Genomic DNA, 25,998 nt, shown 5'->3' with positions numbered 1-25,998 from the left:
TACAGTTCATACTTTCATCCCGTTTTATCAAGAAAGTGCGTAATTACGAAGATTTACTTTCTTTTTCGTATTCTTAAAATAAATTATACGAAAGTAACCCTAACACAATCAATAGAACATCAGTACTTTTCATAGCACAGAAGACTAGGTGAATTAATAATAACAAAATTGTAATATTGTAAATTATAATGAACAGAACATGTCATCATATATAATCCTTAAACTACAACGCAAAAGAACTATTAAAAATACAATAATAAAAGCGTTACGATCAAGAATGCGCGAGTTTCTCCTTCAGCCACTAACAAAAGATGGATTTCATGGGGAGACTTTACCTCTTTCTGATCTGCATATGGTGCTGCATCTCTTCTGCCCGTATTTCATGTTTTGATCATTATAATACACTTTAAGGTATTATAATGAGTGTATTCTTCATAGATTGATTATTCATATTTTTCTCTCTTTTCTTATATGATGAACTTTTGAAGAAATCCGGAGGTGATGTATAATTAGATAATAAAGACGTAGTCGATGTAAGAATATATTAATCGCAGGAAAACTCACAATCTTGTTACTGCAAACGCAAACTCTTATAAGTACCTATTAAGCCAATTTATCCGTTCGTAATAAATATTTGTCGGCTCACGTGTCGACTGCGGAAGTAGGATTTGTTCCTTGTTGCGTAATCGGTCCGTTTCCGTACTCGGTAGTGACTTCATGTCTCAGGTAGGCTACACTGAAGTTGATGATGATGGGCAGTGCGTGCTGTGCCCCCTTGTTAAGAGTGTGGCTCTCCTGCTTTCGCGCCTACCTTGAAGAAAGGTGTTCATGCCATTGATAAGGTCCGCAGACAACTCGTGTTAGCGCCCCTTGAGAAGGCTGCTGGACAAAGAAGCCCTGCAGCGCTCAACAGACAGTCAGACCTCTAATAATATACCACCGCAAGCTTTTATATATTTGACTTGAATTGAGTGTATTATATGAAATTACCGTTAATGATATTTTTTGCACATGCAAATATTTCTGTAGTGGTAGAGAACAAAGGCATGTGTTTTTTTTTTTATTTTTTTATATGTATATAATTCGTTATGTGTTTGTCAATATTCATCTGAAGAATATGAATCACGATAGCATAAAATTTTTACCGGAAAATAAATATCATATTGTTTTGATGGACGACTGTTATATAATGGCGGAAATATATTTCATGTGAGTGATATCCCATTCTTTTTGACATCTCGTTTTGAGGTGAGTGTGGCGACGGCCACCGTGGCGCCACCTTCGCCAGGTGGGCGCGCGGTCTGGGTCCTGTTGTGGCGGCCGCCCACCGCACATTCCTTCTCTTTCCTAGGTCTCCCTCGACATGGCTTTTGAAAACCTATGTCGTAAATCGATGCAGATGAGCCACCTGCACACTGCAGCACCACAAACCGAGGGTGTCCTTAACTGCTAGAGGGTGAAAAGGTGACCTGGAGACAGGCGATGTTTGTGGCGACGGCTGTTGTTCCCGCCACATTTTGGGGCCGAGACTCACGCCACCGATGCCACATAATGAATAAAACAACCCTTAAAATGAAACCTATACATTTTTGACAAAATTCATGATCTATTCACCATGTATACGTAATTAACATATGGTTCTGAGTAAAGGTGAGGAGGTAGGGTGCCGTAAGAGGATTGATGGGCGGGGTGTGGGTGGTAAGAGCGGCAGCATTGAGCGCCGTGCGCGTCGCGGCGGCGGCCCCGTCGACCAAAAGTTATCACGTTGCTCGTGCGCCATTTGCAGCGACCGGCCGTGGTGGATGTGGTGGAACATACGAACGGAGTAAATATAAGTCATCGCCGAGAAGTTCGTAAGTTGACAGTCCATCTGTTGTTGAGCCTAATTTGCGGGGATCACGTTGAGGGTGGAAATGTTATGATGGAGCAGCGGGTGGAGGTGTGAGGAGGCGGGAATGTGACGAGGCTATGACGAGGCTGTGGCGGCGGCCGTCCTGCAAGACCGTTACGTGCTGCAATGCTGCCTGGCCGACCTGCCCCGCCCGTTGCTCGCATCAGGCGGCGATTTGGAATCTGTGTGACACCGTGACGGTCAGGTGTGTTCAGCCTAAAGGTGTGTAGGAGGGGTAATTGCTGTTGTGAATGGAACTGTTTTGGCGGGAGACTGGCGGTGACACAGCTGCTGCGGTGTCGCTGTGTCACTCCTCACAGCTGGCACTAGGCATCGGCTTTGCACTAACCACAGCCACACACGCACAGCAGACTGTTTGGTGGGCGTGTTGTCAGCCCCAGGTCAGGGAGGGACGGGCGGCGCGGCGTGGCGGCGGCCGTGTCTGTCACGGCAGGTTATCATTCAGTGACAAATTAATGGGAAGGTGTCGGGTGAGGGCGGGTTTTCTCCTTCCCTGTGCCGTTAGAACCTGTTGAGGAGTGGATAGGGTCAGGATTCGTGGTGGATCACACAAGGATTGACACTGTAGGGCTTGTTGCAGTGATGGGTAATTAATTAGTGACGTCACCACCTTATAGGAAAATGCAACGGTCCAGAGCTGTGGTAGACTGACTATTCACACGTTGGGATGCCCGTGACGTGAATGTGATGAGGGAAGGGGCATTTAAGTAGGAATCACCTATGTGGGTCAGTGGGTTAACAGCTGACCTTGACCCTGCCTTTGAAGCTGATGCAACTTGACCCAAGTGTGTATCTGAGGTCATCATTTATTTGAATAAAGTGCTGATAACAGTTTACTTGAGTATAGATGTGAAAGATAAGCAGGTCAGTTCATAGCATTCAGATACATACCATTGTCTTCTAGGGTCATGTTGATGTGACCACATAACTTGGGGTCAGCATTTGAATCAGCAAGGACACAGTTTGAATGACACCAGTGGTCCCCACACACTGAGTAAGACCTTGTTGCTGTGGTTACAAGGAACTGCTTGCATTACATTTTTTGAAGGGATACTTGCATCTTTATTTATTTATTTATTTTTTATTTTATTTTATTTTTTTTGCATTACATGGGTTAGTCTCTCTCTCTCTCTCTCTCTCTCTCTCTCTCTCTCTCTCTCTCTCTCTCTCTCTCTCTCTCTCTCTCTCTCTCTCTCTCGTTAAATGATCAACTGCTCTAGCTATTTTTGGAATGGCCTGTAGTGTTAGGTTAACCTATCCCGTCTTACTATAGCCCATCCCAGAAATAGCTTGGGGTTCCTGACTTTGTGGTTGGTCTCTTTTCAAGCTTAGTATGCTGCTTAGCGAATGAAAAGGGATAATGTCAAATATAAAACTGCTGGAAGTGTATCATGATTATTAAAAGCTGTCATTCAGTGCAAATCTATTTTGCTTACAGAGTAGAAAATGCTTTTACAGCTGCAGTTATGTCACTCAGTGAAAGTGTATTTTGGCTTACTCACAAAGAGTAGAAAATAGTTTCACAGCAGCAGTTATGGTGAAATGTGGAGTCATTGTGAGTCATGATGTTAGTGGACTGTGTTCTTGGGTGTAAAAGCATCCTGGTGTGATAATGTACTGCAATTGGAAGGAACTTGCAAGTATGTTATTTATCAGCAGTGAAGCAAAGTGTCTGATAACCTTGGGTCATTGTCTTGGTAAAAAGAGATTAGATTATCAGTTTTAGAAGTGCTTACTATGAGGTTATGAGCAAAATGGTAATAAGTGTGACTGAATGCAGGTGAATAGGAAGAAGTCAGCTTTGCACACATTAAATTACATAATAGGCTTTGTCATTAGTTGAAGCTATGTTGGTATTTCCATCAAAATACTAAAATACAAATGTGATGTAATTTTATGTATTTGAATAGAAAAAAAATCATCATTACCTTCTCAGAGATCACAAAACTGTAGTAGAGTTTGTCACCAACAAGTCCCAGTCATAATTGTTTCACCTCAGGGGAAGGAATTATGTCATTTACCTGATAACATGAGTTGTGGGACACTTGCATCCCTCTAGCTTAGAGCAGAGCAAGTCAGCCACACTAGCAACACCTTTTAGTCTTCCAATAAACATCTTGGCAGAGGCTGTGAAAGTGACACAGTATTTGGCAACTTTACCACAGCCTTAGGTTAGCTACTACTCACTGCCCTCTCCAAGCTCCAGAATGACTTGGAGACCTCTTGGCACTATCTCAAGTTCTTCCTCAGTTATTATATCAGATGTTGTAACTTAGCACATTGAGCTTCCTCAGCCTGGTGGTGTGTGGGGTTAATCTTATGCCTATTTGACAGGGGGAAAGAAAGTCTTCTTAATAGCTTGAATCTTTACCAAACAGTAGACATTTTGCTTTCCTAGGTTCAGTGCTAGAAAGTGTCCTGACTGGTTGCATGTCAATTGACAGACAACTAGTACTAATGGTGCAGTAAGAGTTTTGATATACATAATGTGAATGAAATAGATTTGTCAAAGATAAGAATTGGTGGATGAATGGTTCTTATCACCAATGCATGACTAAGCATGATGTAACTACATGGAATTGAAGATTGTGTGGGTTTAGGTATGTTTGCAGAAGTACTATTAGGAATGGCAACTTAGTAGATTTTATGAATTGTCTTATTTTTTCTTTAATGTTCACTTTTGCATTATGTTCTGTAAGACTGCCTGACATCAGCTGATAAATGTCTTACAGGGGAGTGATGGCGGAAGGTAATGGCGGCGGTGACCCGGGGTCACAAATAGACGGCGAAAGAACAGAAGACTACCAGAAACTAATAAATTATGGCCTGAATGAAAAGGTCGCTGCAAAACTAGATGAAATCTACAAACAGGGCAAACTAAGGCATGAAGTGAGTGAGCTGTTTGTGTTCCTATTATATGTTTGCTCTTAAATCTTCACATTTACTCTGTCTAGCCTTGTGAAGTGACCTGGTTTACAGTGTGTGTGTTTTTGGCCCTGGATGTATTTTTCAATATGTGCTGAAGCAGGTATGAAGGAGAAAAGATGGTGTTTGGCCTTTTAGGTGGAATTTCAGAGGCAGGTATGAGTAATGGTGTAAATAATAGTGAAAATGTACATTTGAAGAAAAGTGGATTGTACTTGATAAATTTAGGATCATCATCAGTTATCTTTAATACAATGAGGAATTATGAGGTGCAGCATAGTACTTGCTATTAAACCATAAACTTTTTAAGTGTTCCAGTGTTGCATTGTATTGAAAATTTGAGGTTTAGCATGTAGGTGAAATGAGAGAATCACCAAAGGGAAATCAGTAGCTTGAATTGAACAAAGACTTCAGGAAGTGCTTTAGAAATTAAACTTAGAATGCTGCAGTGAGAAATGATAGGATTGGGAGCTTAGTATATGATTGAAAGGTGGCCTCATTTAATGTTAAAAGAAATGCTGGTTGTTTTTTACAGAAAATTATCCATATTGACAGTTACATTGTGCTGCATTGGCTTATACTGATACTTGAAGCTTCTCTAGGTGGAGGCCATTTTCTGAGGCAGTAGGAAACAGGTTCCTGGCCCTATCCAAGTACTTTTCAAGGTCAGGGAGTGATGCTGGAGGCAAACCAGTAACAACCCACATCCTCCCCGGCTGCTTAGAGAACTTCAGAGGAACCAGGTCTGATAGAAAAATCAATAAATGTGCACAGGTATTCCCTCAGTAGTAACAACATTAGCCCAGGTGAGGAATAAGGTGGTGATGGCTTAGTGAAGTTTATGGTGGTAGCTGCTCAAGGTCAGGGTCTGGCACAGAAGTGTCTGCTACCATCACCTTTAAGCTCTCTTCACTGTTGGGGGGTTTTGTCATTATTCACCCCTTCATTCATCTTGCTGTGTTTCTAATGCTTAAGATTCAAGATTTGGAGATCCCTAGTGTAGTTTTGTAATCATTTATCTTATTGATTGCAAATTTTCATGATTTGGACACTAAGCATTCCAAAGCATTTTTGTTGTAATGCTCTGTAGTACAAATGTAGTGTGGCATCTGATTTTCTTTCAAGTACAGGGAGTAACATTTTACTGAGCTAGATCGTTAGTCAAAGCACTTAAGAACAAGTGATCTGTCACAGCATCCTAGAGCTGTGTATTCCCTGCCCCCTCAAGCAGTAGTGCTGAAGCCCGTGTGGCCCAGCGATGGTAGGGAGGCCTTGTGTGGCAGTCACTGGGTGGTGTTGCAGGACCTGGACGAGCGTGCACTGGATGCCCTGAAGGAATTCCCAGTTGAGGGGGCCGTCACAGTCCTTAAACAGTTCCTGGAGTCCAACCTGGAGCATGTGTCCAACAAGTCCGCCTACCTCTGTGGGGTCATGAAGACCTACCGCCAGAGAAAACAGTATAACAGTAAGTATCTTCAAGAAAGCCATGGCACAATGATGCTGTAATTTTTCTTCATATCTTGATCCATATTAAAAATGGAATAGAATGAATGGAGAGGCGAATGACTGACACTTACCATCTACACATTCCTTATGGTTTATAATCAACAACTATAAGTGAACATGTTAAGATCAGGAAGTACAGAAAAGTTTTAAATGTTGAGGGAATGTTCAGTGGATTTATTTTATTTTTTATTTTTTATTTTATTTTATTTTATTTTATTTTATTTTATTTTATTTTATTTTGATTCAATTTTATATATTTATTTATTTATTTATTTATTTATTTTACAAAGGAATTGTGTGTAGTCTAAACTTTTGGATTAGCTGGTTTCTCCATCAATTTGTATCCTTTATGACTGTCTTGTGTAAGACTAAAGGATATGATCCACATAAAAACTGTTAGACAAATTATAGATAATAACTTCGTATTAGATAAATAACAAATGGATTATAAATTGTTGGATATCTGCATTCCACGTACAATAATTATTGAATTTTGCCGAACTTATTAATGTTTCATTTTGACCTCACAGCAGACAGTATGGCTGTCAATCCTGGGAAAGGTCCAAATGAAGACAACTTAAAAGCAATTCTTGAGCGCACTGGCTACACTCTAGATGTGACCACAGGTCAGCGAAAATATGGAGGTCCACCACCAAACTGGGAAGGGCCCCCTCCTGGCCCAGGATGTGAGGTGAGCAGTTTTTTGTGTTGCTGTAATGTAGCTTAAGGAGTGGTTGTTTGTGACCCTTAACTGGATCAAGACTGTTCAAGCAGGGAATTAAAACCTTACAAACGGAGGACTAATTGCAGGTATTCTGTGGCAAGATTCCAAAGGAGTTGTATGAGGATGAGTTGATCCCATTATTTGAAAAGTGTGGTGATATCTGGGACCTGCGTCTCATGATGGATCCCATGACAGGCCAGAACAGAGGATATGCCTTCATCACTTTCACAACTCGCACAGCGGCATGTGAAGCAGTCCGGCAGGTATGTACCTCATGGCTGAGCCTTCCAGCCTCAAGAGTATGATAGCAGTGTTCTAGCCAAAGCTTACAGCTGTGCCTGGCTGAATTGATCACTGCTGGATTTATAGTATTTAATTGAGTGTTTCACTTAACCTTTCTTCCTTTGTATAAATATATAAGTGAAAGGATGTTGGATTCTTTTAAAATCAAATATCTTCCACACTTCATTCTTCATGGCCAGATGCAGTTTCTGGCTAGAGCACTTTGTTGAAGAACAAGTATTTTACTAAGTATTCTTAGAAGACGAGAGATTGAATTTTTACTTGAAAATAGATAATTTAATTGAGAGTATCCCATATATTTAGTCGATTGCTTCCTATTTCCAGTGTATATATGATGTTATTGTTTTTGTGTCTGCTATTAATTTATACTTAACTGGTGTTTGGAGGGCAGATTAGGATTTTTAAATAGTTTTCAGTGTGAAATTCACTTCAGCAAGAGTCCCACCTTTACTAGAAGCTATCCGAGTTGTAATTTTTGAAGAGTTTAAATCTTTGTTGCTGCCAAACACTAATGGGTGTATAATAATTGATCAGATTTTTTGGTGACGATGAACGGCTTACTGTTTGTGCAGTGATGAATTTGAATGTTAAAGACCAAGAATGAGGGAAGCTGTTTAAAAGTTAGCAGGTGTAAGGTAAATGGGAGAAATGTGTTGTGAAAAGTAATGAACAGTGCAGACCATTCAAAAGGTTTCATATTGGGAATAGGCCCTTTTCCCTTTGAGGGGGTGCTAATGTTAGCATCAGGAGCCTAGTTTTTGTCAAGTTAGAATTCTTAAGCCAATAATAGGTGTTTGCTGCACCCTCCTATTAGTTCCTCCCTAGGTGTATCCACAACAAACAATGTGAAGGTGAGGATAGACAGGAAATACTCTTTCAGGGAGGAAGTTGCTAGCCTAAAAAGGAAGGGAGAAAATGAGAGGGTGAAGCATATGGACTAGAACAAACAGACCTCTTTGAGGGAGTTTTAAGGACAGGACATTGGAGTTGAATAGCATAACTTGTCTAATATGTGTAAACTCTGTCATCTTCAGCAAACAAATACTTGTGCATTTTAGTTATTGATTCTATTTTTATTGTTGATTTTATGGTAAATGGTTAACAGCATCTTTTATAAAGTTGCTGAGGTCATTGCATGTGATCAAAGTGTGTGTCTTGAGTGATTGGGTTAGGATCCCTTAGGTCTGTTGATAGTGATGCATGGAAGTCTTTAAAATAGGTTAGATTTGCACAAAAATAAATATTACTGTGGTTCATATGAATTATCCTCTTTCCTCCCTTGTTTCCTCTCTTCTTGGGTCCAGCTACAAGTGATGACTGTTCAGTGATTTAATTAGAAACCTAATGAACAAATTACTCAATAATGAACTGTTAGCCAGTAATTGACCACCTTGGATGGGAAAATTGGATGTGCTTATTATTCTTAAAACCAAGTTTTTTTTTTTTTGTTTTTTTTTAAGACATGATAATAGCAATTTGATACACCCTTATGGCTTTAACTAGTTCTCTTATATTTCATTGCAAGTGTATTCATAAGACTCATAATTCACTTCCTATTTGTACACCAGCATGTTTGCTGTCTTGACATAATTCCTTGAGGTATTGACCCACATTGTTATTACCTCTTTGCATCTCAGTGATCTGATGGTTTTCATGCTAAATAACCTTGGATGACACATAACACAACCTTGATTACCTCTCATTATTTGCAGAATGCATCACATTTAATATTCAGTCTGTACTTTTCCTCCATTCCCCATTTTGCAGTTAACATGTTACATAATTTGAGCTCTGCTATTTTTTAAATGCCGTTTGCATATGCTTGCATGCTTCTTATGCGCATTCATGCATAAGCATATGCATGTGTGACATGGCCTCATCCTCCTAGCTGCTGTATAATTTCATTAAATAGAGGATAGGAATGTTATACTTACTGGCATGTTAACTAGTAATGCAGTTAGTATATGTTGATATGATGGCAGGTATGAAATGTACATAGGAATAATTTCAGAAAAGGAAAAATTTGTGTTAACAGTTTGACATGAACACCTACTTTACAGCTCTATTTCTTCAAAGGATAAGCATTATAGGATGCACATTTAGTTCACACATCTTATGCTATTACAACTTTGTTAGAGAAAATAGTGTTCACACCCATGTCCTTTGTACATTAGCAATTTTTTATCTTAACCAAGTTTTTACTGTTGAGGATTCCTCTACCTTACACTATATGATTAATTTCTGTGAGTACAGTATCACAAACACACATTCATATATATACACATACACAGTTACTACTCTCATTCTTATACAAAGATATTAACTATATGTGAATTGCATTTTTGTTGTATATCAAGTGAATACTATCAACTAAACAAGGATGCTGAAGGTATATATTGTTAGTTCCTAATGAACACAAATGTCTACTTTAGAAGAAAAACTAAATGAGCAATACTAAATCATGAAAAAAATATATATTACTTTTTTGCTGTTATGTATTAATATGCATGGCAATAATCAATAGTAAAACCTGTTCCTTGAGGCACCCTTCCCTTCACAAATCTTGCCACAACAGTGGTCACATTCTCACCTTCACAGTTAGTGGAATTTACTCTATTACTTCAATGCAGCCTCTTGTGTTGACATTTCTACTTTATTCAAATACATCTAAATCAGTATTTCCATGTGAAATGAACACGTAGGAGAGAAACATAATTGCATCTCACGTGAAATGAGCACAATGGTTTTAGATGTATATATTCTGCCCAGTATGATGATTTCTAACATTTGGAAGTCATAATAAGTGGCTAGTGGCTGATGATAAGAAACTTACCTTATCCACTATAACTGTTTACATAACAGTAATAGTCGCCAGTTCTTTGAGGAAATTTGTTTTATTAAAATTAATCTTAGGTTTTATCAGTCACCAAACAGTCATCACTTGCAGCATGGAGTACCCAGTAGACTCAAGCTTTTTAGTTTGAGAGTTTCATGTTTCACGTAGTTCCTCTTCACACCCAGGTGCTGGGGCCCTTTTACTGGATCTTTTCTGAAGTGTAGCTTTCTTACAATAGCTCAGATATTCTCTCCTAACTCGCCTGTCTCTGGTGGTATTTAGAAATGGGGTTATTTAAAACTACTTGGCCAGAGATAACTGAGCTTTTGAAGAGCTTCAAAACTTGAGCACCACCACAGCTAGTGCTTACGACAGTAAAAATATACTACTTGCAACTGTAAGGTTGCATTCTTATTAAAAACGTACGTAAAAAAGCATTTGTTGTGGGGATGATGATAAATGACTAATTTGTTGAGGGTATTTTATATGTAGAAATTTTCTGAACCATCCCCATTTCTGTTTCAGCGAAGTTCCAGTGAAATATGTAGAGTATATTTTCTGTGATCATATACTACCTTGGTAGTTATGAGCTTTGCCTACTACAAGGAGGAATGTGATGGTGAATTTGAAGGAAGGATATGTGACCTTTATGACATGAATTAACCTTGGTACAGACTGTTCTCTTCTTGTTGTATCAGTCAATTTTTCATTATGTTCATTGATTCTATACATGTCTTGCTTTTGCAAATTTAGCCCATTCAGATGCATACTGAGAAGTATATATGCAGTACTTTTATGTTCTATGTATCTATGTGTGTGTGTGTTTATATATATATATATATATATATATATATATATATATATATATATATATATATATATATATATATATATATATATATATATATATATATATATATATATATATATATATATATATATATATACACACACACACACACATGCAAACTAAAGCCAGCTCATAAGGTACAAAAACTAATTTTGGGAATGTTTCAAGATTTAAATTCAAAATGTTTTATTTGTCTTGTCCTCGGTGAAGCTTCCTGTTAGTATTGTGTTGTAACCAGATTAATCCCCCCATCAACTCTTTTATTTCCTAATGTTTGACACTGAAAGGTAACTGACACCTACAGAGATGCTCAGTTGATGACAGTTAAAGGGTAAGTGATCATGAATGAGTGACTGTGTTGGGTGTGTTGAAAGCTGCACTCTTTAACAGTTCGGATTGAAGTGCAATAAACAATTGAGCTGTGTTTCAAGTTCAAATCAAAACTAACAAATTTATAACATTAAGTATCCCTGGCCAAGAAAGTTTCATACCAAATTATATTAATGACTAAACAAAAAGACAAACGGAAACAAAATTTTCTGGTCTGAGAAACTTTCCTTCCATGACTTTGCTAAGTATTGGTTTATCTTAAGGATTTATCATGTGTGGAACTGTGCTCACTCTACCTGACCTCTGGTAAACTCTTCTCCCAGTGAGAAGTGTTCCTCAACACTGTAGTTGTAGTTTGCTGTAGTTTGGAAAAGTAAACATTAAGGTCCAAATCAGTTTTCACTGATGCCAAGGAGGTATTTTTTCTTTTTCACAGCTTGATAATTACAATGTCAGGGAAAATGCTGCCCTGAAAGTTAATATTAGCATTCCTAATCTGCGGCTGTTTGTGGGGAACATCCCAAAATCAAAGTCAAAAGAAGAAATTCTGGAAGAATTTTCAAAACGCACAGGTAAAGTGAGAGCGCTCAAATGTTTGTTTGTACATCTTCATTATCTGGAGGTGTTCCTCTGACCAGGAGCTGAGTGTCCCTCAGAGAAGCACCTCCATATGCTCACGAATCTACTTGTCTTGAGGGCTGTGGAGTTGATTTCAGGGTTTCAAGTAGATTCCCATGTACACTTAATTTGTGCTCATAAACAGGAATCGTCATGTCTTTTGCAGCTGAATGAATATGAAATTCAGCGCGGCAAAAAATTAGGGGTCACTATTTCATACAACAATCATCGATTGTTCGTAGGAAATATCCCCAAGAACAGGGAGCGACTTGAGTTATATGAGGAGTTTGCAAAGCACGCACGTAAGTTGACCTCTGTGTCACAGGTAGTCAGTGGCTTGTGGGTATGTCAGTCCTAGCTGTGCGTTCTGTCACCATTGACTTGGCAGCTTCTTACACTTAAGAATGTGTTACAGTGGTCCCCTCTACCATTTTAGACTGTAAAGCTAGACATTTCCACAATATAACTGGCTCTAAACATGGTTGCTTGATGGTGCATCATACTCACTGCTCCCCCTGTGACCCCCATCCACACATATCCTTAAGTTGGCCTCCCATGGATTAATTTAGTACTAGCACTGTTTGATGCTACGCTGAAGCTATGGCATCCTTACCTGCAGCAGCTGAAGGGTTTCATAATAGGTTTTTGTGGCAGTCCCTTTTATTTTATTTATTTATTTTTTATTTTCATAAATTTTTTCCAGTTGCCTGGTGACACATAGGCCACATTTTTTTGTTTTTATTTTATTTTATTAATTTTACTTTTTTTTTGCAAAATCCATGTCATTACCCTGACTCCAACCTGCAATGTCTTGCCAGATGGTCAGTCTTTTGCTTTGCTTTTTAAATAATACACATTCTTATGCTGGATGGAAAATAAGGCTCATGTTTAAAGTTTGTCATGTGGTAAGGCATTGCTCCCTACTTGATTTGCTAGTGGTGTTGCTTGCATGGACAATTTATTTATTTTTATTTTTATTCTTAGCAGTGATGGCTAATTTGTTCCTGTATATCTTAAACTAACACAACTCCATACAGCCTCTTGTGTCTAGAAGTTATTCACATATTTTTTCAGTGGTTCTACCATTCAAGCTCTTCTATTGTTTTGTTTTTTAATGAATCCTTTTTTTGTTTTTTTCACTATTAGGTGCCATGTGCATTAGTTCTAGTAAAAAATCATTTAGCAAGTGAAATATGTTGCCCAAGTATATTGATGGCAATCATGCAGTATATACTTTTATATTCATGAGCAAATGTTTCATGAGCAATATTGGCTATATCCTACCAGTGTAAAGGCAACATATTCATTTAATTCATCTTTTCTTTTCTTTTTTATGTATTTTTTAACAGCTGGTCTGGTTGAAGTGATAATTTATAGTTCTCCTGATGACAAGAAAAAGAACAGAGGATTCTGTTTCCTGGAGTACGAGTCCCATAAGGTGTGTAAACTTCATCCTCTTTTACATGTACACATCACAGGTAGTTTTATGTACTTAGATTATTGGAAAACTTGAGATTGACAGAGATATCAACAAAGATGTACTGAAAGTTGAATTGTCTCCAGTTTGCTAGCAAATCTTGTAATTATGCAATCCCAGTTCAAAATTTGTGATGATTTTTTTTTCTTTTCTTTTCTTTTCTTTTCTTTTCTTTTCTTTTCTTTTTATTTGTATCATATAAGGAATAATGAAAGAGTGATTAGGTTACTTTATGTATTGTGTGATGGTGCATAAAATGTGTGTCTTGGAAATGCTCTAGGTGTGTGGATTAGCAATGAAATGGTCCACTAAGATGCCTCTTCCTGCAGTAAATGGAAAGTAATTCCATTTTGTGGCTATTTTAACCAAATTGGACTAGAAGTGGAAATTGACAATTGAGTGTTGGATGGTAGGAACATTCTAAAGTGTATCTGAGTCTCATCACTAGGGATGCATCTTCTGAGGTGCAACTCGTAATGAGCTAGCAAATACTGTAGTCTTTGTAATGGTATGATTGAGTATGCCTCCTCATTTAATGTGAGTAATTGTTGGCCTCCAAATGTCTAGTCTTTGAACTCAGGCCCAGGTATCCTTCATGATTTTATCCTATAGGTTGCCTGTATCAACAGACTTGCTTCAGATAGCAGAAGTTCAGATTTTCACAAGAAATAGTGCAATTTGAGACCATAAATTATTTTTATGAACCTAAAGCATCAAGGAAACAAGAAGGGAGAATAATAATTATTGTGGAATAATGTCTCCATCAGTATCACTAGTGAAGTTTTAGCACATGACAAAGTTAAGTAAGAATGTCGATAGGATATGAAATATGGCACCAAACACTAGACTAATTATGGATTGAGTTAAGAAATAATTATGGTATCAAGTTAAAAAATTTTGCTGGTCATATTGAACTGGTCATGTGCCCAACTAATTGAGTGTTAATAAATGTACTTGTGTGGTTGAATATCGTAAATCTACAAGTTGCTCAGTAACTGTTGGTATTAAAGACTAACACCTGGTGAGCATCACACACATACATATGTGGATATGCACCACATCACCTGGTCTAGGTAATTATATATTTTTCATGTCCTTGATAGTAAGTTAAAACTTGCAGTTTGTAAGTTAGCATAGGAATCTACTATTCTTATATATATTTCTAAGCAAAGGTGTTTTGGTACTCCAGGCTGCCTCCCTGGCTAAGCGGCGGTTAAGTTCAGGACGCTTCAAGGTGTGGGGGTGTGAAATCATTGTGGACTGGGCTGACCCACAGGAGGAGCCAGATGAAGACACCATGTCCAAGGTGGCTGCTTCTTCTCATGATCCTATATTGTTATAAGGAAAAAACATTCAGATGTTTGACTTTACTGGAAATCAGTTATGTTGGAAGACATTTTTCCTCTTTAATATGTCATTTATGTTGTCATTACCTTGGTAACATGAATTGGTAAGCCTTGTGTGGATTTAAATTTATTTGGATATATGTATATCTACATTGACTGCTTAGATATATGGTCACCTTTGGAAGATATGCTAAAATATGTTGACTTTCATTGTATCTTGTGATCAAGAAAAACCTCCATTTATCCCTTTTCTTTTGCCTTCTCAGGTCAAAGTTTTGTATGTCAGAAATCTTACTCAGGTAACAACAGAAGAGATGCTGAAGGAAAAGTTTGATGAATTTGGGAAGGTGGAGCGTGTCAAGAAGATTAAAGATTATGCATTCGTCCACTTTGAGGAGAGAGACGAGGCAGTCAAGGTGAGCTGGCTGGGCCTTTGATTACTCTCAGATGGGAAAAAAGCACAGTCAATGAGAACAATATTTGCAGTATTATAGGTTAAAGTTCAAATGATATTTGAAATATTATAGTTTTAAAATTCAAAAGGCTGTGCTCTTATTTCTTTAATAGAATGCAGGAATTAAAAAGTACTTAGGATAATTATTTGAGATGGAATTTTTTGCTGATTACTTGGTACTTTGTTATTTTCAGGCAATGGGTGCCTTACAAGGGAAAGACTTGGGTGGTGCCTCTATGGAAATTTCCTTGGCAAAGCCACCGTCAGACAAGAAGAAGAAGGAAGAAGTTCTTCGCAATAGAGAGAAGCGGCTCATGCAGATGCTTGCACAGAGAGGGTCAGTTTCTAATCTCATTTTTAGAGGTGTTTTCTGATATTCCTTCTGCATGCTTTGTAACTTATCATAATGCTTAACACTGGTTTCCAAGAAGTTTCTTTTAGTGTAATTATATGTATGCAAATCTTTAGTCTGGGGATTTTACCTTTCCAGAAGCTTTTTTTTTTTATGTACTTTAAAACTTTTAGGTTTTTAGGAAAGAAATATAATTTCAGTATCCTAGCATCTTATCAAACTTTAAGTACGGGTAGCTAGATAAGAAAATTTCATATCATGCTTTTATTAGGAACCAGTTCAAGTTTCCAAATACTAGTAATATAAAATAAATATTAAATTGTTTGGTTCCATTTCCAAAAAATAAATTAAACTGCCAGAGCATGGGTCTTGCTTGCATGGAGCTTCCAACCTATTTAGTAGCAGAGATCTTTTCTCTTGATGATACTGTTGAGTTCAGCTTGGCACCACTCAGGTAGGAACAGCCCTCATTATAAATTACTTACCAAAGTCACAGTTTTTCATTATTATGTTGGTTATTTATCTGTAATACTTGGCTTCCTTGTGACTGGGGCCGGCATAGCAAGACATCAGCTAGTCTTATTATGGAAAGCAGAATACTGAGGATGGTTATCCTAGCCCCCATCACTCCATCCCTCTTATGTGCCCTTTATAGTGTGAAATGGCAACATTTTAACCCAGCTGCTGAATGTACCATCTCCACAGGCTATTTCTTCTGGCACTATTCTTCAGTATCCTAGTATATTGTTGATCATTCTTAGAAATTAATTTAATGATTAGGAGTTAAAACCTTGTATAAATAAAGATCAGGCAATTCACTAACATGAAGATCCTAGGCAAAACTTTCTTACATATCTCATAGAAGGAGAATTTAGAGACCATTTTCTTCCTTTTGTGTATTAAAACAAATCAACAAACACTTTTTAAGCTCTACTGTGTAAGGCTATTTCTTTATTCAGTACAACCTTTTTTTTTTTTTTTTTTTTTTTTTTTATGCAGATAAAAAAAAAATTTCAAAGCACTATGGAGTTATTGAAAGTAATAGTGGTATGCATATGGTGCACCAGCCAATGATGTGGGGGCAGACATAGCTGCATATGTGTTAGCTGTATGTAGTTAAAGCCATATCAAATTGAGATACACTAACATTTGACAACACAGCCAGGGAGTTGAGATATTGTAGCATCTTTGCTTATCTTATGGCTGAGGTGTGGTATTTGCAAATTCATATGTTTTAATGAAATAGAAGGATGGATGCTGCTTTGACTTTGTTTCACAACTTTTGGTAGTTTTAAAACTATTAAAAAGTAAGAAGAGCATTCATCACTGTAGACCTAGAATAGAAGTTATGGCTACTGAAGTGATCTGAGAAGGGGATGTTTCTTGGTTGCATCACCAGTTGTCAGTAGTAATGGGATTGGTTCCAGACAGAACTAAGAAATTAAAAACTAATTAGGTGTGCCATTTTTCTGGCTTTCTAATTGGCATGTTATGATTCATTAACAGTATTTGTCTGAATTAGCCAATGGCTCATTTGTAATGACCTGGTTATGTTCATGGTGTTTGGGATATATAGTACATATAGAGAAATCCAAAGCCATTTCAGTCCAATACTTATAATACAGAAACAAAGTGGATAAGAAATTTATTTCCTATAAGAAATAGGGATAGGCCTTGAATCATGTCAAGTACTGTTCAGGCTTAAGTGCAGTTAAATGCAAGTGTGGTTAATGAAAGTATGTCTTCTCTACTTGTATAGGACCAGGAGTTAAGGATAATTATATTAATCTCAGGGAAGGTGTGGGTGGCTAAGGTGTTTCGGCTACATGCTTTGCCTGGATGTCACCCTGGTGCGTAGATAAATGTGTTTAGATATTTGACAATTTAAATAAGATCCTGCATGTTTAGAAATACTATTGAAAATTAATGTTAAATTTATTGGTCCTTTAGTACTGGCAGTATTGCACCAGTGTGCAAAGAAATGTAAAGTGTTGGGATGTTTTATTCTCTTTGGCTCCTTTAGATGCATGATTGAGCTGGAGGGGATATATACTAGTGCAAAACTCTCTCCAGAATACAATCTCCAAACATATTATTATTGAAGGTGAAATTGGTATTTAAGGGACAAGCTGCTAGGTGTGAGTAGACAGCTGTTTGTCCAGGCATGGGTAATGTGTTTTTTGTTCTTTATTTTAAATGCCATTAAAAATAGCATCAGACATTGATGTAGAAGTGAAGACAATAAATTTATTGTTATTGTTTCATACAGTTAAGAAAATTTCTTAAGGAGATCTCTGGGCATCAGCTGGAAGTCTTGATTGCTGCTTAAATAAACCAATTGTTTGAACAACAAACCTTAACTTTGATTTGATTCTTCTGTAATAAAATATTTGTGTTTATTACCAAATGTGTCTATCATTCATTGGTAGACATATTTGGCTTTTTTTTTTTTTTTTTTTTTTTTTTTTTTTTTTTTTTTTTTTTTGCCAGAATATGCTGCTGAAATCCAGTCAACTTTGAGTAGTATTTTTTACATTTTGGAAATAATTCTTTTGATCAGCACCATCATGGTAATCATTTTCGTAAAATAAAACATTATAGTGGTTTAGTTAAGTGCCTACAATGTGATGCACCTCCAGAATAATAAAATTAAATGTTGCAATGAAGTACTGGAAGGATTTTTCCAGATTGTTTATCAGTGATTAAAGAATTCCACTAAACATCCCAATATAGCATTGCTTTAGAGCATGGAGGGAATGTAGGGACAGCACTGCTCACAGAATATGTAGCTTTCAAGCAAGATTGGGACTGCCTTAAAATATCAATATGTCAGACATGTATTGCCTCTTGAATTGCAGGTTTTTGATAATTTTTAATAGAACCACAACTGTCAATCTCTCTCTCTCTCTCTCTCTCTCTCTCTCTCTCTCTCTCTCTCTCTCTCTCTCTCTCTCTCTCTCTCTCTCTCTCTCTCTCTCTCTCTCTCTCTCTCTCTCTCTCTCTCTCTCTCTCTCTCTCTCTCTCTCTCTCTCTCTCACAAAACAAGGATTTGGGCATTCAGGATATTTATTGTTGTTATGTAGGGTTAAATTCAAAGTTTTGTCTCAACCCTTTAAATTGAATGGGGATGGAAGCTGATTTTTAGATTTCTTTATTTTGCATTATAATTTTGTTGTTTGCCAGTATTTGATGATCTTGATCATTCAGTTAAGTATTTGATTATTTAGACAACCTGTAGCCCTCACAAATTTCTGCTCCTGCAAAAAAAAAAATGGTGCAGTTTCATGTAGTATTTACCAAATTATCAGTGTGTTGCCAGCAGGTCCATCTACCCATAGTCCTCGTGAAGGCTTCCTGAACACTTTGCAGGTCTTGGATAGAGAGGAAGACTTGTCCTACTCCCATGTATATGTTAGTGTGTCAGAGCATCCTACAGGGGAAGACTTACACCAATCAAGTCTGTGCACAAAAGTTTGTCACAAATAGCACAGATGTCACGTAAGGCACTAAGTAGGTAGAGAGTAGCTACATTTCAGGTATAGGGAACTTCATTGCTGAAGAAATAACTGAGGACAGTTCAGTGTGTCACAATGTATGGAAATGGTAGTGTGAGGATGAAAGAAACCATGCTCAAATATGTCTGAGTGACAGTACTTTGTTTATTGTCTGGAAGTGGGTGAAAGGATGAATTATGAAGATCTGTTAACTGCAATATTTTTATGAATGTGCAGGTATATGGAATTTAAAAGGATAGTGAAAACCATTAAAAGCTTCCAGCTTTGTTTAGTATATACTTTGGAGGATCCATATAGTTTGACAATTTTTCATTTTGGTTGTTATTATTTCCTGTACATTAAAGCTGATTTGGATGCTATCTGTATTTACAGAATGCCTGTGCCCCCGGCCATGCTGCGTGGAGGGAGGGGAGGGGGCCGCGGGGGCGGTCGCAGTGACTATGGTAAGTGGTGGAACTATTACAACTATTACTGGGGTCCAAGACCACAAAAGAGCACTGGATACAACTATTACTGGAATAACTACAGTTGGTACTATTGAGTTGCTCATGACAATGGGACCAGAACATTACATTACATCAAGTTACTGTAATTATCATTTTTCACATGGTGCTGAGAGTTGTACATAAGGACTTGTCCCAGTGATACGTGCTTGTTTATATTGACAGTTTTGAATTGCAAGCCTTTAATGATCTCGCTCCTTTTTGGGAGTGCCGTTTACTCCTGTTTATAGCCACTGTTGAAACCCTCTACTTAAGATCTTTATTTTTTGGACAAAGTAATAGAATAGACATTTAAGGTACAGGGACGACAAACCCTGTAGTAATGGAATAGATAAAAAGTAAATTGAGCTCAAATAAATGCTCTATAAATATTTAACTGTATATGCATGGATTGGCTTGTTTTGTTTGTAATTTATTTTCTTGTTTTATATTGGTAACACTTGCTAAAGTAGTTGTGTATCGGACGTTACGTTAAACTAAATTTTTGGAGACTTCCCTGTATCATAATATATAATAAGAATAAACTAGTTGTCATGAAGTTGACTTGCTCTTCTTCCCTTCATCATCTTCCTGGCCCCAATTGCTTTTCAGAGGCACCTTGTAGTGGTCCCTTTGAAGATGCAGTTGTTTCTGATACTCTGGCTTAGTGCCCGTTGCCTTCCTTAGTTCACAGTATGATCTTATCAACACACACTTGTCTACTTGTCAACCACCTCAGCTGACCATTATAACTTGATTTTGTCATAACTTATTGCTTAGTTCTTCCCGGCATGCCCTCTTTAGTATGAACAGTATATATATTTATATATTTATATATATTTGATGTTAGTGAGAAATGAAATTTTTTATTCTGTTATTAGCTATCAACAACAACATTTGGTATTATTTCTAGATTATGATTACGACTATTATGGTTATGGCGATTATCAAGGTGGCTACAGTGACCCGTATTACGACGACTATTACCGTTACGAAGATTACTATTACGATTACTCCCCGTATCCCATGGGGCGTGGTCGCACCAAATCAGTGCCGGTGGGTCCCAGTGTCCATTCTCAGTTATTGTAGTATTGAAGTGTCACAGACAAGGCGCGGTCTCACCCTCCCTGCCCAAGCCTGGGTATTGGGGCGATTTGTCCCCCCACATTGATTGGCTCACAGAATCGTGTTAGTGTTTGCATGACTCTCTCTCTCTCTCTCTCTCTCTCTCTCTCTCTCTCTCTCTCTCTCTCTCTCTCTCTCTCTCTCTCTCTCTCTCTCTCTCTCTCTCTCTCTCTCTCTCTCTCCTCTCCTCTCCTCTCCTCTCCTCTCCTCTCTCTCTCTCTCTCTCTCTCTCTCTCTCTCTCTCTCTCTCTTGCTTGAAAGTTGAGAGCATGATTCTGTCATATTTAACTTTTCACTAGTTATTTTTCAGATCATATGTAGGGATCAAGTATGGTTATTTCTTTTCAAGTTATCTTTTAAAGTTAGTAATTGGAATTGTTTATATTGTTAGATATGTTAGGCACAGATCAATTTAATTTCTTTTATGAGATGTTGGGCTAAACTATGCAAGCATTTCTTGAGCTATATTATGATATGCATATCTTTTATGTCTGAAAATGTGAATGTCTGGTGACTTAAAACTGTTGTGAAAGAGTTGCGTGTCAAGTTTTTAGGAAGTGAGGCTGGCTATGGAGGCGTGAGGCCATGTCCTGTCGGGTCCCATGCCTGAGCCAGCATGGCAGCAGCTCCGGGCAATGGTGGCTAAAACATGGCCGGGAAGAAAATAAATATAGCTAATTCTTGTGATCAATATTTTAATAACATATAAGCACTGCAGACCATAATTATTAGCAGTCTAGCAACACTCACCACTTGATACCGCGCCCAGTGACCCCACAGACCCCTGCCACACTCTGGCTCAGGGACGGTGACTCGTACTGTGCTTTAGTATATAGAGCCCTTTGAAGCTTGCTGTCTTAATGCTTATCTTATTGTCGAAGTCCCAGCTTTACCTTGAACTGTACTACATTGTTGAGGAAGGTTAACCACTGATTGTGGGTTGCCTTGTGCTTTCAGGCTGGCCGTGGGTATGGTGGTATGGCGAACCGTGGCCGCGGCGCTGTCCCCTCCCCCCGTGGGGGGCGGGGTATGGTGCCCCGAGGGGGGGCCATGGGGGGGCGTATGACTCGACCACCGCGCGCGGGGCAGGGGTTCAGAGGGTCCGCCAGGGGGGCAAATCTAGCAGGTGAGTCTTGAGCCGTCACTCCCTTGTATCTTGTGCCTACACCACCAACACCAAAGGTCATGTTCCATAAACGTGCCATCACTTTTGAGAAATAGGCCAGGGGAAAGCCTGTGATGAATATAATTCTTCCATTGTAGAGATCAGTCAGATAAGTGAGATGAAGCTTGATCCATTACAGGTAAAAGAAAGTTGGATGGCGGGCACCAGAACGAGGGGGACTCAAAGAGACGGTTCCAGAACACCGGTGCTAGCTGGGGGAACCAGCCTATCCCACAGCAGCCGCTGAGCTCATACAGTGGGGCCAACGGCAGCAAGTACGGCGGGGCAGGCGGGGACCAGCAATGGTACCAAGACAGCTATCCACAATCGTGGAGCTGAGGTGTAAGCGGGTGGGCCGCCAGCACCAGGTGTAGAGGGTGGGGCGGGGCACGGTGGGGCACAACTCCAAGTTATGTACGTTGGTTTGTCCGGGCGAGCCCGTCCGCGGGCACAGAGGGACATTCCTGCCACTCGTATGACTGGGAGTGGTGTCGGTGCTGCTAGCGCCTGATACGAGGCCCACGGATGGTGGCCGCCCCACCAGTGCTGCGTCAGTGGGGCCTGGAGAGGGTCGGCTTCCGATTCCCGGACGCCCTTCCGTCTGGCCGGGGTGAGGGGCCGCAGTCCACCCCGCCAGTGAGACATGTACCTGAAAAACATCTCCACCATACCCAAACCCACCAGGTCAGTTGGGTAATTAAAAACCATACTAAATCTAGTAGGAGGAAGTCTCACAGGAGTGCTGCTCAAAATTTTATCACTGTTAACCACTAGGATGAAAAAAAAATCAACATTAAAATGTTTTAGCAATTAAATTTCAATCCAAGTGGTAATAATGAGCAGGCTGTTTTATTCCCGCTTACTTTGTGTTTCACATGCAAACTTCTTGTCTTTCAAAGAAATTATAAAAAGAATAGTTCCCATTACAAATCTAACAAGTCCAGCGGTTTGCCCCCCTAGTTCTGGAGACTAATCAATTCAACGGAAATGGTTAGTGGAAAATAGCCGCCCAAATTCATGTATTAGTATTCATGTATGCCATTGCTACAAGAACAGTAACAACAGTACCATTTCCTCGTTATTCAGGTGTGTCCACCTAAAAAGATTTTGCCTTCCTCTTCATTGAGTATGATTCAAGGTCATTCATTAAGGGGAAATTGCCAATGGAATTTTCTTGTTTATTATTAGCATTTTATAAGTAACTTGCCAAAGTCTTATAGCAGCATCAGATCCTTCCATCCGGTTGCCCCCGTATACACACTTTATACATATTTTTTTCCCCAAAAAAAGGCGGTCCTGCATGCAGATTTCAGTGACCACACTATTTTCTTTTGGTATCCCTAAATGCTGTGTCCACTGAATAACTCTTGAACCTTGCTATTTGATTTGTAGGTCTTAGTTGGCATTAAGCAGATGCTCAGTGCAACATTGATTCAGTGCTCGTGATCATATTGGAATGTTGTCAGAAACCAATTCAATGGAACCCAATAATACTATAAGACTTAACCCATATAGATACTGCAGTATTTGTGAATTTTAAGCATGATTTATGATGGATTTTCTTTATGTACTAATTAGAATGATCCATATCCACTGATTGTAGACATGATTGACGACTGAGGCGACTGTTACCAGATTTGATTGGTCCGATATCACACATTATATAAAAAAAAAGCCCCCCAAAAAAAGAATGATGAAATTTGTCTGCAACTGTACATATCTTGATGCTAATGTTTTACTTATTGAGAAGGTGACACACGCACTATCAGTCACAGGAAATAGAGATTTGGTGTGTTTGGATGACAAGCAGTTATCATTTTTGGTGGAGATTGGACCAACTGGCTGTGACTACTTTGCGAAGACTTGAGCTGTAGAGTATATCGTGTGTGTGGTTCAGGGACTTGTCATGTTTCGGATACTTTGGGATCTGAGAAGAATTTTTAACTAATATATTTTATCTTCTCTCTCCCCCCTCTTCATTTTTTTTTTTTTTTATTTTTATTTTTTATTTTTTATTTTTTTTTTCTTCAGTATTCCAAAGTTTCCATGGTTCCCCTTTATGGTGGGACTTATTGAGGTTCCTGACGATGAATTGTTGTATTTGTAGTTCATAAGCATTTCTTGTGATAAGTGAAACAGAGTTAGGTATAGATTATTCTCTCTCTCTCTCTCTCTCTCTCTCTCTCTCTCTCTCTCTCTCTCTCTCTCTCTCTCTCTCTCTCTCTCTCTCTCTCTCTCTCTCTCTCTCTCTCTCTCTCTCTCTCTCTCTCTCTCTCTCTCTCTCTCTCTAAAGTGACATTGGACTCCTTTATCATTATTAATTTTTTAAGTTTTACTAAAATTTAATGGTTGGCTTTGCTCTTTTGAGAGCTCGCGTTCTTTTAAAAATGTTATAAGCAGACTTGAGTTTATTAGTGTAAGTTGTGCAGCAAAAGATATGTATAACTAAACAGTAATATTGCTGTAGTATTTTTTTTTCTTTTTAATAATTGGTTGACTTGGTATTTGAATGGAATTTTTATGGTCATTAATTTAAGGAGGAAAATGCTTGAGTGATGAATTTTAATTTCTTTTGACGACCTTGGACCAGACTTGACCCAATACGTTCGGGAGGCGTCTCTGGGCCTCTCGCTCTTGTATGCCTGTTAGGAGATCAAGTTGAAGGGAAATTTTCTCGTGTATTTAGAGATCCACTTACTACCAGATGGTGTAAGTGTGGCAGAGGGTGGTGGCGCCAGCTGCACGCCTCCCTCCACCGGCGTCAGCACCACCTGGGCCACGGGATAAACCAAAATGTTTGTTGTATACTAAAAAGTTTTAAAAGTCTATGTTAAAAGTGTATTTCAGCTTTGAAGGAAAAACGTTAACCTAATTCTTGTAGGTAAGGATTTGCTGGAACTAAATATGATCATTATTATATTTTCTAAAAAAAAAAATGTATAGTCAAAGATACAATTATATATTCAAAAAGTGTATAGTAAATATCCAATACATAGTGATTTATTCTAAAGAATCTAGTAAATTTTTTTCTCAAATATATTGTTGTAGCATTCTGGGACAGGAAGGATTCTGATAGTGCATGATGCAGTGTTTCATTAAAAAGGTCTCGTGTCATTAGTAATTTCCATTGAACCAATATTTTTTGAGAAATCAGTACAGTGCATTTGTTCAGGTGACTGTGTGTGGTGGCGCGCGGGCTTCCCACCACCACCACCACACACTGCTCCCCGGCGCCTCAATTACTATAATACTTCCCTCCCCCGCCAGTTGTGAAAGCATGGCCGTCTCAGGCATAGGTTCTGATTACGGAATTTGACAAATAGGTTCTCAACTTCCTTTCATTACACCATTCTTTCAACTTAAATGTTTCGGTTGCAACTCACGGTACCGTCAAATACAACGTCCATAAAGATTTGTTAACGTATGTGAGGTGATGTGGTGATGTATTTTCCGTGTAAGGAGGTGGTCGCCTTAGCCAAGAGCAGCGTGCAGGAAGGCAGTTGAGTTGTACCAGATAGCCGGGTCTGTACCAGTGTTGGAATGCAAGTAAAAGAGATTTCCATTAGTTACAGATATTTGTTTTTAACCTCCCCATACAGTACACGCTTGGGAAAGCTTATCTGTGGATGTAAAGACGTTGGTAAGTATCTCTCTCTCTCTCTCTCTCTCTCTCTCTCTCTCTCTCTCTCTCTCTCTCTCTCTCTCTCTCTCTCTCTCTCTCTCTCTCTCTCTCTCTCTCTCTCTCTCTCTCTCTCTCTCTCTCTCCGGCACGGCACGTGTCTTTTTTACTTGGTACAACAGACAGAATTAGGAACATTCTCCTTTTGCTCTCTAGCTTGTTAAGACTGAAGTGTTGTGAAGTGAATGGATGGCTAGGGATGTTGTAGGTTGATGTTGCATGCCTGCTTGAAAGTCAAATTGTCATCCATTTTTATCGGCCAGTGCTTCATGAATGCCCTGTGTGTTTTGAGCTAGATCAGGTTTGCTCCCATTTGACTACCTGAACCATACACTAGTCCACTTATACACTGGATAGATCATTAGAACAGGAAGGGTCAGCGCTTGGCCCCATACTAGA

The 25,998-nt window shown here is 38.7% G+C and overlaps 1 protein-coding gene across 7 annotated transcripts; it reads left to right on the top strand.

Annotated features, from left to right (window-relative positions):
• Positions 1 to 1,665: 1,665 nt before the first annotated feature.
• LOC135114660 (heterogeneous nuclear ribonucleoprotein Q-like) lies at positions 1,666 to 25,485 on the top strand. 7 transcript variants are annotated; one of them, XM_064030518.1, is made up of 14 exons: positions 1,666 to 1,853; positions 4,645 to 4,801; positions 6,140 to 6,302; positions 6,874 to 7,034; positions 7,154 to 7,330; positions 12,171 to 12,306; positions 13,354 to 13,442; positions 14,671 to 14,787; positions 15,094 to 15,243; positions 15,476 to 15,618; positions 19,521 to 19,591; positions 20,544 to 20,686; positions 21,713 to 21,881; positions 22,060 to 25,485. In XM_064030518.1, the coding sequence occupies exons 1-14, from the start codon at positions 1,681 to 1,683 to the stop codon at positions 22,257 to 22,259; spliced, it is 2,049 nt and encodes a 682-aa protein (XP_063886588.1). In that variant the 5' UTR covers positions 1,666 to 1,680; the 3' UTR covers positions 22,260 to 25,485. The 7 variants fall into 7 exon arrangements, with proteins under 7 accessions (XP_063886588.1, XP_063886592.1, XP_063886589.1 ...); XM_064030522.1 differs by having other exon boundaries at positions 22,045 to 25,485; XM_064030519.1 differs by lacking the exon at positions 12,171 to 12,306 and adding an exon at positions 11,823 to 11,958.
• Positions 25,486 to 25,998: the final 513 nt, after the last annotated feature.

This window comes from Scylla paramamosain, chromosome 28 (genome assembly GCF_035594125.1).
Source record: "Scylla paramamosain isolate STU-SP2022 chromosome 28, ASM3559412v1, whole genome shotgun sequence".
Lineage (NCBI taxonomy): Eukaryota > Metazoa > Arthropoda > Malacostraca > Decapoda > Portunidae > Scylla > Scylla paramamosain.
This window is presented reverse-complemented; position numbering and strand designations above follow the sequence as displayed.

Coding starts and splice junctions, on each gene's coding strand:
- LOC135114660 (XM_064030518.1), top strand. CDS start 1,681: ATGGGCGGGGTGTGGGTGGTAAGAGCGGCAGCATTGAGCGCCGTGCGC. Junction 4,802..6,139: donor AGGGCAAACTAAGGCATGAA/GTGAGTGAGCTG, acceptor GTGGTGTTGCAG/GACCTGGACGAGCGTGCACT. Junction 15,244..15,475: donor AGAGAGACGAGGCAGTCAAG/GTGAGCTGGCTG, acceptor TGTTATTTTCAG/GCAATGGGTGCCTTACAAGG.